The 14579-nt window shown below is 48.6% G+C and overlaps 1 protein-coding gene across 3 annotated transcripts in view; it reads right to left on the bottom strand.

Annotated features, from left to right (window-relative positions):
- The window catches only part of Loxhd1 (lipoxygenase homology PLAT domains 1), a 155174-nt gene that overhangs the window by 48241 nt on the left and 92354 nt on the right, over positions 1-14579 (bottom strand). For all 3 annotated transcript variants that reach the window (XM_051163240.1, XM_051163241.1, XM_051163244.1), the window contains 6 exons: positions 14141-14245; positions 12167-12295; positions 10816-10980; positions 7218-7399; positions 4125-4241; positions 3158-3320 (listed from right to left, as the gene is read on the bottom strand). In XM_051163240.1, the coding sequence (XP_051019197.1) occupies positions 3158-3320; positions 4125-4241; positions 7218-7399; positions 10816-10980; positions 12167-12295; positions 14141-14245 (861 nt within the window). The remainder of the gene's footprint in view (positions 1-3157; positions 3321-4124; positions 4242-7217; positions 7400-10815; positions 10981-12166; positions 12296-14140; positions 14246-14579) is intronic.

Genomic DNA, 14579 nt, shown 5'->3' with positions numbered 1-14579 from the left:
CAGAGAACCAAAAGATGGGGTTTTTGGAGTGCCCTACAATCCATTCACCCTTTCAAGCCAGTCCAAGCTGACTGGCTGCCTTAAGTATGACATCACTATGGCCACTAAGCCTTTATGCTGTGATACTGACAATGTAAGGCCTTGCGATTTAACCACACCAGTTCCTTCTGAGTGGATTGGAGGTGTGTGTGTGTGTGTGTGTGTGTGTGTGTGTGTGTGTGTATAGTAGTAGCAGTAGCAGTTTTCAAATAATCATCATTGTTCTTATCATGATTTTTTCTTCAGCGCACTGGTACCACTCACCTTGCCACAGCACCCCAGACAAACTCTTCACCCCAAAGCCAGTGACTGATGCCTTCTCCTTTGTCCCCATGGTGCCTAGGAAAGGGCTCAGTGTCCTGGGTGACTGGTGTACAGGGATCTTGAGGGGAGTGGAAATGAGTGTGGCATCTTAGTTTTCTCTGCTGATGCGGCTCAGCAAGGAGAACGAGATGGCTGCCTCCTCAGCCTCCACCCTGTGGACAAGCAAGTCCTCCACGTGCTCCTACAGATGCTGGGAAGGCCGTGCTCCCTATTTGTATCCTTTTGCCCTGGGAAATTCAAGGGACCAGGATGGGAAGAATCTTTTAGAGTAGTTCTTGGAAACTGGGAGGAGGGAAGGTTCCTGCTGTACTGTTTTTGGTCACCCAGAGAATTGACCCAAGTGTTGGTACAAACCCAGAGGGCACTGGTGCTGTATGGCAGGGTAACTAGGGGTGTGTGATACCTACCCTGTACTGAGACCTATTCCTGTGAACACTGGAGACTTAGAAGACCTTAGAAATGGCTTCTCTTTGCTACAGTGACTGAGATGAGCTTTCTTTTCAACCCCCGCAAGCAGACCCACTGCCACGTCTAACTCAATGTGCTATAGGCAGCACAGTTAGGGACACCGTCACACCCCCATATGGCTCCTGATGTTCTCCTCTGCCTTTCTTGGGTTCCTCACCTTCCAGGAAGACCATGGCCTCTAATTTCTTTAGTTTCACCCTCACCCTTCTGCTCTCACTTTGTACAACCTGGTGTTGTCTTCCTTGACATCCTGAGTCTCTATCTTCAATCCGGGTCCCTGGGCTTCAAATGTCCAACTCCTGCCACCTAGTGGGCTACCTCCACTGCGACTAGACACCAGCATCACAAACTCACACATCTACGTGGGAGCTGGTCCCTCCTGTATCCTATACCTTCTCCAGACTCACCCTTACCTTCCCCCTCATCATAGCTCATTCGCCCTCCTTCTCCCAAGCTCCTTGTTGTTTCATGAGATTTGATGGACACAGACATGTCCCCTGATACAGACAAGAGTTGGGGACCAGTTCTCTGTGCTCCAGCTTCACCCTGCTCAGCTTGGCGCAGAAGCAGCCAGCGTGTCATGGGCCTCAGTAACCGATGATGAAATTGTCTCTTTGTTGCTTAAAAGAGGCAGCAATACCCAAGTCTGTCGGGCCAACGCCAACATGAGGTAACATTAGGAATCTTGTCACAGCTTAGACACAACAGTTGATGGCTGTCCTCTCCCTGCCACCCTCCCTCCACTTCTGGCTGCATTCAAGCCTGTTCCGTGTGTGAAATTATCACAGGTGGGTGGACCTGTTAGAAATGCTTTTTCTAGGCGCCCTTGTCCCAGACTGAGATGAATGATCTTCTAACACCCCCACCACACCTCCTGCTGCTTTCTCTGGTCCTTTGGGAATTAAGAAAACCAACTCAGCTTCTGGATGCTGAGCAACACGGGTATACAGGATCCAGCTATTTCTGGATCCTCCTCCCTCCCATCCCACCCAGGCCACACAGCTTGTCAAGGAAGAGGTGTTTCCTTAGAAACCTCAGAGAGGGTTCTGTGAAGTACGGTTTATACGGAACATCCTGAGAGTGATGCTGGGAACAGCAGCCTGGGGTGTCCATCTGTGGTCCAAATAGAAAAAAAAAAAAAAAAAAGATACAGCTCCCTGACTGACTAGCAAGGAAAATTTGAAGAAAGGGGATGTGAGTGGAGAAAGATAAACTCTTGGACAAGATGGCTCAGATTAAAGAAAAGCAGGGCCTGTCACTGCTTTACATAAAAAGGAAAACATGTTTGTCTCTTGTCTGACTCTCATTAGCAGAAAGACCTGTGCCCCACCCCCCACTGGCTTCCTAAGAGAATCTTGAGTTCTACTAGAATCCTGGGTTTTTCCAAAACCATTTGACTTGGTTTGCCAAGTTCTTGGCGCTCCTATGGTCTGTGTAGACTGCCCTGCTGGGGAGAACCATGGGCATCCTTTGTGTATTATCAGGGATAGCTTGCTCAGAGCTGAGTCGGTGGTCAGTGCTACCCATGCTGTAAGGGAAGGACACATGTGCGTGCATGTGCATGCGTGCACCCACAGTGTAGTGAGGGAAGGCTGGGGAGTTAACCTTGAATGCCAGTAGGCACAAGAAAGGACCGACTCTAAGTAGACTATTTAGGGAGATAGGAAGATCACCTGAATATGGTGATGTCACTGAGACCAAAGGAAGAAGCACAAGAAGTGGGTGGTCAGGATGATTCAAGCGCTGCAGAGAAATAACATCCATGGCTGACAGGGAGCAGCTCATGCAGAAAATACAACCTCACGAACCTGGGCAAGCCCATAACCTGGACCTAAAGAAGCCTTGTCAGGAGATTTCTACCTTGTTTTCTTTCTTACAAAATGAGTATTCTATAGTACAGGGTTTTGAACCAGGTGCTCATGTGTTAGGCAAGTACTCTCCCACAGAGCTACACTCCAGCCTAGACTGTCCAGCAAGAGTAGAAAGGGCCACGCCACACCAACTAGTGGCCAAATGAACTGAGCAGCACAAACCCAGGAGCAGTGGGTGACCTGTTGGGATATATCATGCTGTACAAGCAGGAATGGATTTGAGCACAAAGCTTGCTGTGAAGTATGCCAGACTCCGAAGACTGGCTTGCCATCTACCAGCTGTGTGAACTTGGCAAGTTATGTAACCTCTGTGAGCCTCAGTTTCCTGGTGACAACATACTATGTTCCTGTGTGGAAAAGGCTCAACCTGGCAGGGGCAGGTGCTCTAAGAGAAGGAGGGCTATGGTCCTGGCACTACTTGTGTGACAAAAGCCACCTTTCCTGCCTATACTTACTGTCTAGAGGCTCCTCTACTTCCTTGTAGACTTGTCTTAAGGATCCATCTTTCATGTACTTCTCAGTGAAGATGTCATAAGGGACCAGTTCTCGGATGGTCTTCTTGTCATCCTCAGAGGTGGCAAGCCATCGATCACATGGGAAAGTCAGGGTCTCTGTGCCCTGGGGGGGAGGAGGAAGGAGGAAAATTAGTCTGTAACGAGGGACCACCAACTCCAGAGATCTCCAGCAGGACCAAACTCATGATAGACAAAGACAAAGGAGATGCTGCCTCACAGGAAACCTTCCTGGCCCTATTTCAAAAATCAGCCTTAGAGACTTGCACAACCACAGCAGGAAGAGTTAGATTTTGAAGCCTGCACTTCTTGGTTCATTTAAAATCCAATATCTGAACCCTCTCTCAGATACATGGGGTCAATGGGTGAAGAAAGGGCTCCATCTTGTCCCTGGCTGCTCGCTGCCTCCTAACTGTGGAAGTTTACATTTACCTAGTGTTTTCCAAGTTGTTCAGGTTAGGTTTTCTTCTAGAGCTGACAACCTACTAGTCCTGTTGCTTTGGGACTTGGGCAAGAGACATAGACCAGACTAGATTGCCTAGACCAGTGGCTCTCAACTTTCCTAATGCTGCAACCTTTTATTACAATTCTTCATGTTGTGGTGACTCCCGACATAAAATTATTTTTGTTGCTACTTTGTAACTGTAATTTGCTACTGTTACAGATCATAATGTAGATATCTGATTTGCAAGATATCTGATATGCAACCCTTGTGAAACAGTCTTTTTATCCCCAAAGAAGTTGGGACTCATAGGTTGAGAACCACTGGCCAGACTCTTCTCTTTGATTTCTGGAAGATTCTACTGTGGACCTGAGCTAGTTAACATGCCCTGGAGGCGGAAGTAGCCAGCAAGCCAGCATGCTGTGAAAAATCAGATGAGGCAGTGGGACAGACCCATCTCATACTTACATCTTTATCTGGGAGGAGCCTGCGGATGTCCACATGGGAACAGTGCCACCCGGGGTTTATGCCTGTGTTGTCATGACCGATGCGAATTTTTTCAATGATTTCACCCACGTCTTCTAACTTTAGAGAGGAAAAAAGGCGCTACGTGTTAGTAGAAAGACTTCAGTCACATTGCATATCCTTGGGGGCATCCATGCTCAGATCCCTCTGAACTTCTGGGTGTTATTACTCTCCACGTGTCTCTACTGAGCAGCCAGGCCAAGCACATGACACACTGATGCTACTTTCCCTTGGTCTGGAGATGGTTGGCCCTGATTTGGCACTGGGGTCTTTCAGTGGGATCCTCTGTTACCTCTGCCACCTTCCACTACTATGGACATAGTAGCCATAGTAGCACATTCTCTGAGAACTGAGTTGGGCCTCAGAAGAGGAGATCTTGTACAGCCCATGCTCCTGGCTCGCTAGGCAGGCTGTGTTCTAATCTTCCAATTCTTAAGAGCCCCAACAGTGCTGTAATTCTTTTTCTCTGCTGCTACAAATTCTACTCCCTCAAACTTACAGACAATGGTGTCTTAGTCAGCCAAAGCCGGGATCGTGGCTAGGGCAGCCCACTGAGATCCTGACTAGGTCAAAGACCACAGCATGATTCTTTTTGTCACTTGTTCCCTCACTTTAATGGCCTGGTCATGGACCATTCTACTCTATAGAGTGACAAGGATGTCACAGCTGCCACAAAGTTGCTGCCCTCCCAAGATGTTCCACTACCTGCCACCTGCTCTGAATCAGAGAACAGAATCCATGGCCGCAAATGGTCCTTAGAGGCTCTGTAAGCCCAGAGGGCTGAGTCACTAAACAAAGACCAGCACTTCTGGGTGATGTAAGGCCTGTAGAGATTTTTAATGGATCTTATTGTTCTCTGTCAGAGAAGTGCAGATGTCCCAAGTGAAGGCTGTGGTCCACAGCATCTCAACTGACCACCTCACTGCCTGAAGTGGCCAGGAAATGAAGGGTCCTCTGGCTTTTCTTCCACCCAGGGGCTTCTTTTTCCTCCTCTCCCATAGGCTTTAAGGTTTGAGACATGTGGCTTCAATGGCGCTTTTGTAAACTAGGTTGCTTGTATCAGGGGACCATCTTGGCTGTGGTACCATAGACAGCAAAGAGATCTTCAGAGGACTGCTAGTCAGGGATGGTGGGACTCAGAGCTGGGCTCAGAAGACACAGGCCTTAGAAAAGGTGCTGCCACCCTCCCTAGGGAGGGGTGAAGGCATTGTTCAAGAAGAACTCCCTAGCTCGCTGTGTAATGCCACCTTTGTACGTTTCAAACCTTTCTCGTTCTGGGTGCTTAACCACCTCCCTGTAGGAACTGCCACGAGGAGTCAACGACTTAGAACATGGCAGACATTTCAGAAGAGCTCAGGAGTCCTGTCAGTGTTCGTCTCCCAGGCAAGCCCTCGGGGTGGACCATAGAGATGGGCAGCAGTTTCCTAATGGCTGATCCAGAGTCAGGACTGGATGGTGAGTTGGGGACTGAGAGATGGATGGAGCATCCATCAGAGTAGAATAGAGAGGGTGAAAGTGTAGGCAGGGAAGAGAAGCTAGGAGACAAAGCCTTTTCATTTGTTCAGGCTCCCTCATTCCCCTAAGATCCACACAGTTGAGAAAGAAACACCAACAGCAAATTAACTAGTAAATCATAGCTGCCTACTGATGAGGACCTCACTGATGAAAAGTCCCCAGCAGTTCTGCTGAGGTGTAACCTGGGCACTGACGATGTCATGCTCTGTGATGCACCCACACAGTCTTGTGTGGAGAGATGTTAGCCTGTGTACATGGGTGAATCAGTTTTCCATAACAGACCTTCTACCAAAGCTGACTGCTCCCAGAAAGATGGGGGGAAGGGACATAGATTCCCCGGCGCAGCGCTGGATGAGGATAAGACCAAGCTAGACACTTTGTTTCCCATCAGAATATAGGCATGCTACCACTGGTCTCCATAACCCAGCCAAGGTTCCTGGCTCCTCCTCCAAGCTGGCTTCATCCCTGTCCTCTTCCTAAGTCCCACCATGCTCCTCCTGTGCCCACAAGCTCCATGTTCCCACCCATGGACTATTGGGCATGATGTTCACCTCCCAGAAATGCCTTTCTTCCTTGTCCTGAGAATGCCTACTTCCATGCTTGGCTTTGCACCATCTCCTCCAGGACCTTTTTCCTTCTCTGAACACTATCCACTTTGGAGTCTACCATGGGGCATAAGAACACACATGCCAGAGCCAGCTCCACCGGTTTCATTATGGTTCCCCTGCATGCTGGCTGTGTGGTTTGGGGAAAGCCACTAACTTTGCTGTGCCTCAGTCAGTCCCCTCCTCTTTACACAGGGCCAGTATATCACAGAATTGTTACAATGGTCCAGTGAGTGAACATAATTAAATCCCATATGTCTACGCCTCTGACACATAGGATGGTGACCATCACTAGATTTTCCATCTTGTGTGGAGGGCTGGGCTCCTCAAGTATACCACAAGCCCCCTGCAGGCAGAGTCTGGGCTCTTCTGTTGTGTCTCCTGCCCAAGTTGCTCATAGGAGAGGACAGGGAAGGCATAATGAGTTACTCTGCAGGCATAACGAGTTGCTCTGCAGACACATGGAAGTTTCAAAGTGCTGGAACACACATTTTCAGCAAACATAAGAACCCCTTGCCCAGACATGATAGGGTAAACACAGCAGCTCTGTGTCCAACTGGCTTAAGCTTGAAAGCCAAGCAAGAGACACGGCTCTACATGATCCCCTCTGAGAGATTTACACCACCCAGTGTCCCAGGTCCTGCCTGCCTGGAAGCCATGCTGCACTCATGGGAGAAACTGGAAGATGTCCGGTTGGTGTGCCTTTTGTTTCCCCAGGTACTGGTCACTTCTCCTCACCTTTACTCAGGACACTTGTTCTAGAAGACCCGGCTAGCTTTATTACCCTCCAGTCTGGCTGGATATAGAGAGGCTCAGCGAGGCTGGGCAAGCTAGTCATCTCCTGTTGGCTGTGGCCCATCTAGATGAAGGGCTGAGCCAACCCCACCCCTCTGTGGCGGTGCATGGAGCCAGGTACCTCCACAATGAAGCGGGAGGCAGACTTCCTCTCAAAGAACAGCTTCTGCTCCCTCTTGTTAGTGCACAGGAACTTCTGGCGGGTGCACACGGCATCACAGCCGTAGATGACAATGAAGATGTTGGCATCGGTCCCAGCAGCGAAGACATCACTGGTGTAGAGGGTGATCTCATAAGGGACAACTAAGAGGGGTGGCAGAGGGCAAGGCCAGGCATGGCAGGAAGAAAAGAGAAGACACAGTAGGTGAGGTCAAGTTCTTTACAGTATCAGCTTCTTGTTCCTCGTACCCAAAATCAGGCCCCGATCCTTCACACAGCGGACTCACTACAGCAGAATGGCCGAAGATATAGATTCTGAAATTGGAAAAGCTCAAGCTGAGATCTAGGACCTAACTTGATGATCAGTGTAGACAGGACACGTTATTTAGGAGCCTTAAAGTGGCCCCAACACGAGGCTTAGCAGCATTCTGTAACCCAGAGCTTTCGATTTCAGAGGCAGACCATCAGTCAGGGAGCCAGGCTGCAGTGGGACGCCACTCTCTTCTCATCCTGCTCATTGCTCTCAGCCCCTCATTTGCTCCCTTGAACAATCCACATCACACCTGGCCTCTCATTTGGCTTCCCTGGCTTTATAGCTGTTTCTTATAGGGGAGTGGCCAGGAGGAGGAGAGGGATTCGCTGTTTTTTTTCCCCCATAGCTACAGGACTACCAACCCTCAAAGGAGAGTAAGCACATCAGAGCTGCTGACAAGCAACTTCCCAGTGCAGCTGCTCCATGACAAGCGGCCAACGTGTTTCCATGTGGGCTGAGGATCTTCTCCTCAGGAGCTCTTGCAGGGATTGAGATTGGAGGGATTGTCTATGGGGTGGGTCTAATTCACACCTCACACTATAAAGCTATTAATCTAAAACAGCAGTGTCGTCCACGGGTGAGATTCATTAGCAGGTTATGAAAGGTAAGTGAGCAGTCAGCAGTGTTCTGGGCTTTTTGTTTTGTTTTGTTGAGACAGGGTTTCTCTGTGTAGCCTTAGCTGTCCTGGACTCGCTTGTAGACAAGGCTAGCCAGGAACTCACTGAGATCTGCCTGCCTCTGCCTCCCCGAGTGCTGAGATTACAGGTGTGTGCCCAGTGGTCAGCAGTATTCTGAACAAAGAATACAATTGCATATCACAAAGAGTGAAGTTATTTTTGTGACATGTTTGTTTGTCACACATGTACATGAATGAATACACTCATTATAGATTCTTAGAGAGAGAGAGAGAAAGAGAGAGAGGGAGAGAGAGGGGGAGGAGGGAGAGAGAGGGAGGAAGTGAGAGAGAGAGAGAGAGAGAGAGAGAGAGAGAGAGAGAGAGAGAGAGAGAGAGAGAGAGAGAGAGAGAGAGGATGAATACAGACTGGGAAGAAGGTTCAGTGGGTAAAGTATGAGGACCTGAGTTCAGAGCCCCAGAACCCACATCAAAAGCTAGGCACCGCAATCAGGATTTAAAGTGAATAAATTAAAATTTTAAAAAATTGTGTTTAAGCTAGGCATTATGAAGTTGCATGCCTACAACACCACCAGCCCTGTGGGCTAGGTCAGAGATGGGCGGACCCCTAAAGTTCAGTAGCTAGCCAGCCTAGCCAAATCCGGTTCAGTGACAGACCTTAGCTTGAAAAATAAGTGGCACAAAGCAATTGAGGAGATACACACTGATATACACTGATGTCTGACTTCAACATCCAGCTACATACATGTTCACATAATGATCATATACATTACCAAAGAAAGGAAGAATGGAAGGGAGAGAGGAAGAGAGGGAGGGAGGGAGGGAGAAGGGAGAGAGGAGGGGTGAGGAAATTAAAGCCCCAGAAGGGTCCACAGGCAAATACACCTTATTTTGTGCTCTTGGATCTTAAAGGGAGCTGTCCATATTAGGAGCTACCTGCTCTTAGAGGGTCCCAACCTTCTCCAGATGAGGAACCTGCCTCCATTGTACTAAATAGGATTCCCTGAAGAAGGTCAGAAGCAATCATGCCTGGGGCAGTGCTAGTCTCACCCACTGAGAACACATCATGTGCCAGATCTGACACTATACCCTGGACAGTCACTTTAATCCCCCCAGTGCCAATGGAGCAATATCATGCCGATTTTATCAGAGAAGAGAGCAAGGCACAGAGAGGTGAAGTAACTTGTTTCAGGTCGTATGGTGGAGCCTGGGCCCAGACTTGTCTACATAGTCTACTTCTGGGTGAAATGGAGAAAATTACTGCTGCCCACCCACAAGGCACAGGGTGAAGCAGTTTAAGAACACGTCCAGACCCCTGACTGGAACAGCTGGAGGCTGTTTCCCACTGTCCCTAGGCACAAGGCTTCCTCGTGCCCTGGAGCTCCTCGGTTGTGGGTCCCCTCACCCTGACATATTCTTCAGAAGCGTGTCTGATCCAATCCCTTCCTCCTTGCTTCCTCTTTGGTTGTGGTTCAGTTCTTTCCCCAGCCCACACCCCTTTTTAAAAGGCAAATGTGACTCTAAGATCCACCTGTTGTAGGTTGTGATAGAATGCTATGCCAGTTCATATGAAAGGCCTGAGCATCCACAGGTGTCTGCAAGGGTTCTGGACCCAATCCCCCAAAATACAGAGGGATATTGTGTACTCAGTCAGTGCAGAGCATGGTCTGATGGTGCAGGACAGGAGCTGGGTGCCCTGAATACTGCATTCTCTCACTCCTGCTGAGTGCTGAGTGTTAAGTCTGACCAGCACAGGCAGCTCCTGGGGCAGGGGCTAGACTCAAGCCTTGACTAATGTTAAGGTCACTTCAGTTCAGGTTTTGGACCAGAAAATCTGCCAGTGTCCTTGGTTCCTCCTTTGACTGCTTTAGCAAAGCAAAAGCACTTTACTGACCCATGCTGTTTAAGTGTGAGTCGTTTGAGGGAAAAAAAATTTAGTACAGTTCATTATTTAGCCAGAAAAAATTGAACGTTCTATGTGGGTTTCATATTTCACCAAATCCTGACAGATTTTCACAGTTGGGCTGATTTCACTTCAGATGTTAGCACCAAGCGTGGACTTAGGAGCACATGAACATGAGGCGTGAACATTTTCATGACAGGGAGTCACTCATCCACCTTCCCCTTTGATTTGTCCAGTGAAAAGAATTATATTTACCCTCAAGTTCTACCCCCACACCGTCAGCAGAGAATCTCAGAGCAGGAGTTTCTCTGGCTTGGTGGAATGTAATGAGGATTGTGACCGGGTGGGTCATGGCTCCTTATGACCACCCGTTTAATACAGTCACCCTGCATTGCTGTCTACTTTACAGATGAGGAAAGTGAGGACCAGAGAGGCTAGACAATGTATTGTCAGCAGCAACTGCTGGGTAGAGTTTGGAATAAATCCCTTATTATTTGGTGATGGGGAGGAGAGGGGTGGTCCAGGGCTAAGCCCACAGGACTCCCTCAACCCTGGAACTCAGGACATTTAAGGAAAGAACCAGAGAGGTGAACAGAATCTCTGAGGCGGGTTTCACCCCAGGCCAACTATGGAGAAGGACTAGGGGCTGAACTGGAATAACAGGTTATGGGGTCCCCCCGGAGGGCAAGCCTTGCCGTGAGGGGTCCTACATGGTGTGTAAAGCCTTGTCTGAAGTTCTGCATGGAAGAGGTCCCGGACGATGGCTCCGTCATCCTCATTCTTTGCCAGCCAGCGGCCACAGGGAAAGGTCATGCACTTTCCAAGAGATGGGGCGTCCACCTCCACCCAGTCTACAAACCAGCCTGGGGCCTTGCCTGTAGATGGAGAGAGCACAAAGCCCATTAAGAGTAGGTGCAGACTTACATTTTGTAACAGGAATTTCAAAAGAATGAATGAATAAAAAAAACTTGCTGAAAAAAAAAAAAAAAGAGTAGGTGCAGATATGGCTTCCTGGAGGTGAGCTCAGAGACCCCCCCCCCCAGTAGCCTTTCCTTCTTGATGTTGACACCCAGAGCTCCACCAGACCTGTAACACTGTTTTGCTGACATTATTGTCAAGATAATGCTTATGAAGATGTGCACTTGGCTAAAAAAAGCTGCATCACAATCGAGGCTGGACCAGTGAAAGAAGTGACAGTGGCAGAGCATCAGCAGAAGGTAGCTCCTGCTATTGATGGTCTTGGGGAATTACTGAGAGGGGGTAACAGGAGGATGGGCAAATCTGAGCAAGGGATGCAAGGATGCTGCCCAGAGTGGGCAAAGCTTTGACAGGAGCTCAGGGGTGCTGTGTTCATGCAAACTTTCTCATCTCATCATATGTTAGAGATGGTACCCACAGCTCCCTGGTTCTATCTGTGATGGATGAAAGGTGAGGCAGCAAGTGCTCAGCCTAGGGAAGGAAATGAAAGCCAGGTAGACCTTATCCAACAGTCTATAGTCTCTGCTTATAGGATGGGGATCCTCCTCAAGCTAAGAAATGGAGCTTTGGGGAATAGCAGAGTCCTGCTTTACTACTGAAAAATGGACACATCCTTTGTCTGCTTTGTCAATGGGCTTCATGAAGGTTTAGCGGGCTCATTGGTTCCTATACTGGGGTCCTTAGGTAGCAACTGTGTATGAGCAAGGGACTAGAAAGATAAACACAGTCTCAGAACCGCCAAATCAGAGACACAGTGGTGGACCCTGTGTCATGTTCTAATGTCCCCTCCCACTCTGGGTGATGTCAGTGCACTCTCAGCTCAGAGGCCCTTTGAGCCATTTTGGGGGCTTTCTAATCCACTTGCACATTAAAATATCTGAGGTTGGGATCTGGAGAAAGGCTCCCAAAAGCAGCTGTGTCCAGGTCCCAGTGCAGATCAAGCCCGGAACCTGTGGTAGTCAGGGCTCCGCTGGGCGAGTGGGACTCAGAAGCCCCATCGTTATGAAGACGTGCAGCCCACACTGTTGACTTGTCCGTGGGCTCTCTAGTGCTACCAGAGGGCAGAAGAGAGGGAAACCAGACCTGTGTTGTCATGGCCGATCCTAACTTTCCACAGGTCTCCTAGGTCCAGCGTCTCCACAGTGAAGATTTCAATGCTGTCCCTCTCGAATTTGTCACTGTTGGTCTTGGAGGACTTCAGAAGGGTCATTCCTGCCAACGAGATACCCATCGTGACTTTCCCAACTTGATCTCACCCACCGTCCTTTTTTCTTCCTAATGATGACCAACCTTCTGAACTTCCATCAAACCATCAAAGGTGCTGTAATGCCCACTGTGTGTGTGTGTATGTGTGTGTGTGTGTGTGTGTGTGTGTGTCTGTGTACACATGAGTATGTATGTATGTGTGTGTGTGTATGTACACATGTGTGTATGTATGTGTGTATGTGTGTGTGTGTCTGTGTACACTTGTGCGTATGTGTGTGTGTGTGTGTGTGTGTGTCCGTCTGTGTACACACGTGCGTATGTGTGTGTGTCCGTCTGTGTACACATGTGAGTATGTATGTGTGTATGTGTGTGTGTGTCTGTGTACACATGTGCGTATGTATGTGTGTATGTGTGTGTGTCTGTGTACACATGTGCGTATGTATGTGTGTGTGTGTGTCCGTCTGTGTACACATGTGCGTATGTATGTGTGTATGTGTGTGTGTGTCTGTGTACACTTGTGCGTATGTGTGTGTGTGTGTGTGTGTCCGTCTGTGTACACATGTGCGTATGTGTGTGTGTCCGTCTGTGTACACATGTGAGTATGTATGTGTGTATGTGTGTATGTATGTGTGTATGTGTGTGTGTGTATGTGTACACATGTGCGTATGTATGTGTGTATGTGTGTGTGTCTGTGTACACATGTGCGTATGTATGTGTGTGTGTGTGTCCGTCTGTGTACACATGTGCGTATGTGTGTGTGTCCGTCTGTGTACACATGTGAGTATGTATGTGTGTATGTGTGTGTGATCTAGTTCCTCCTTCAGAATGCCTCCTGACACTCTGCTTTCTGGCAGACTGATGTAACTGCTCAGGCAGGCAGGCAGACAGACAGATCCTGTCCTGGTGCCTGGCTTTGCCTCCCACCATCCATTGCTCCTGCTTGGTGTCTCTGACTCACTACCTCAAACATCAGAAGGAGGTGACCTGGTGCTTTCCCTGCAGAGCTCCTGTGAGGCCTGAATAAGACCACAATGATGAGTGTTCAACAATGTGATGACATCAGAAAGCCCCAGGCGAGAAAGGCAGTGGTCAGAGCCCTTCACCTCCTTTGAGCGTCACTCAGGGACCATCACAAGCTCACTGATCATCAGCTATGACCTAATTTGTTCATTATACACCATTTGCTTTCTTCAACCTGCTAAGCAATAGTGACAGTTGATGTTTTTGATTGCCACTTTGACCCCCGAATGTTAAGTGTTCTGAAACACACAGCCCTGTAAGACACATAAAGCTTTATCTCAGTTTTACAAATGGGGAAAATGAAGGCACAGAGTGGTTAAGCAACTTTCCCCTGATCACAAAGCCAATACTAGAATGAGTATTTGAACTAACCAATCATGCTCCACAGCCATGCTTTGAATTAGCACGTCACTGACTAGAATGGAAGCATCTCACAGTCAGGAACTACGTACGTTAGTTCCTCGGTGGTACTTGGCCCAGGGCTTCAAGCTAATGCATGAAGACCGTCTGAAGAATTGCTTCCTCTATAGACTTGGGCAGAGTGGCTGGGAGAGGATTGAGGGGAAGGTGACATCATTAAATTGAAGGTGCCACCTGCCCTGAGTTCCTGTGTAGCTTCTGGAGTGACTCTGGCCTTATAGTGAGGAACCCTGACACACCAAGGGCTATTTATTAAACTTGAATAGTCCTTTCTTCCACATGATTATTGGGGTACAGTTAGGGCAAGAGCAACAGGAGCAGGCTGGCTCCAGGTAGAAGAGATGCCTTTGTGTTGTGGGGCCCAGTGCTGTGTAATGCTGTACCCAGAAAAGCCCTGCATTTCTTTCTTACCATTGTCGTCTTGTGTGCCAAAGAGTGTGATGAAGACATTGGCATCTGTGCCTGCATTCTTCTTGTCCCCAGTCTTTATGGTCACTGAAAACGTGGTTGATTTATCTGTCAGGAGGAGAGGACAGAGATGTGAACCATAGATCACCTGGGGATCCCAAGAAGTGGAGGGGGCACTACTTGATCTGTCCTGTGTGGCTCTGCCACTCCAGTTAGTTCTCCGTATCAGTCCTATACCCGTGAGCCCCTTGGTCAACAAGAAACACATCTGTTCTTATGGTTAGTTCTGTAAATTGCTTTCCTTGCAGTGCTGTTAATTCCAGAAACTCCCCAAACTACATAGAAATGCCTCTGTCCTGGTTCCTATAGGAAGTTGCCATGGTCTACAGAGGTGGCACGTGGTCAAGGAGACATGAGCTGACTGCACTTCAAAAGTCAGAAG

Source organism: Acomys russatus, chromosome 20 (genome assembly GCF_903995435.1).
Source record: "Acomys russatus chromosome 20, mAcoRus1.1, whole genome shotgun sequence".
In the NCBI taxonomy this organism is placed as follows: Eukaryota; Metazoa; Chordata; class Mammalia; order Rodentia; family Muridae; genus Acomys; species Acomys russatus.
This window is presented reverse-complemented; position numbering and strand designations above follow the sequence as displayed.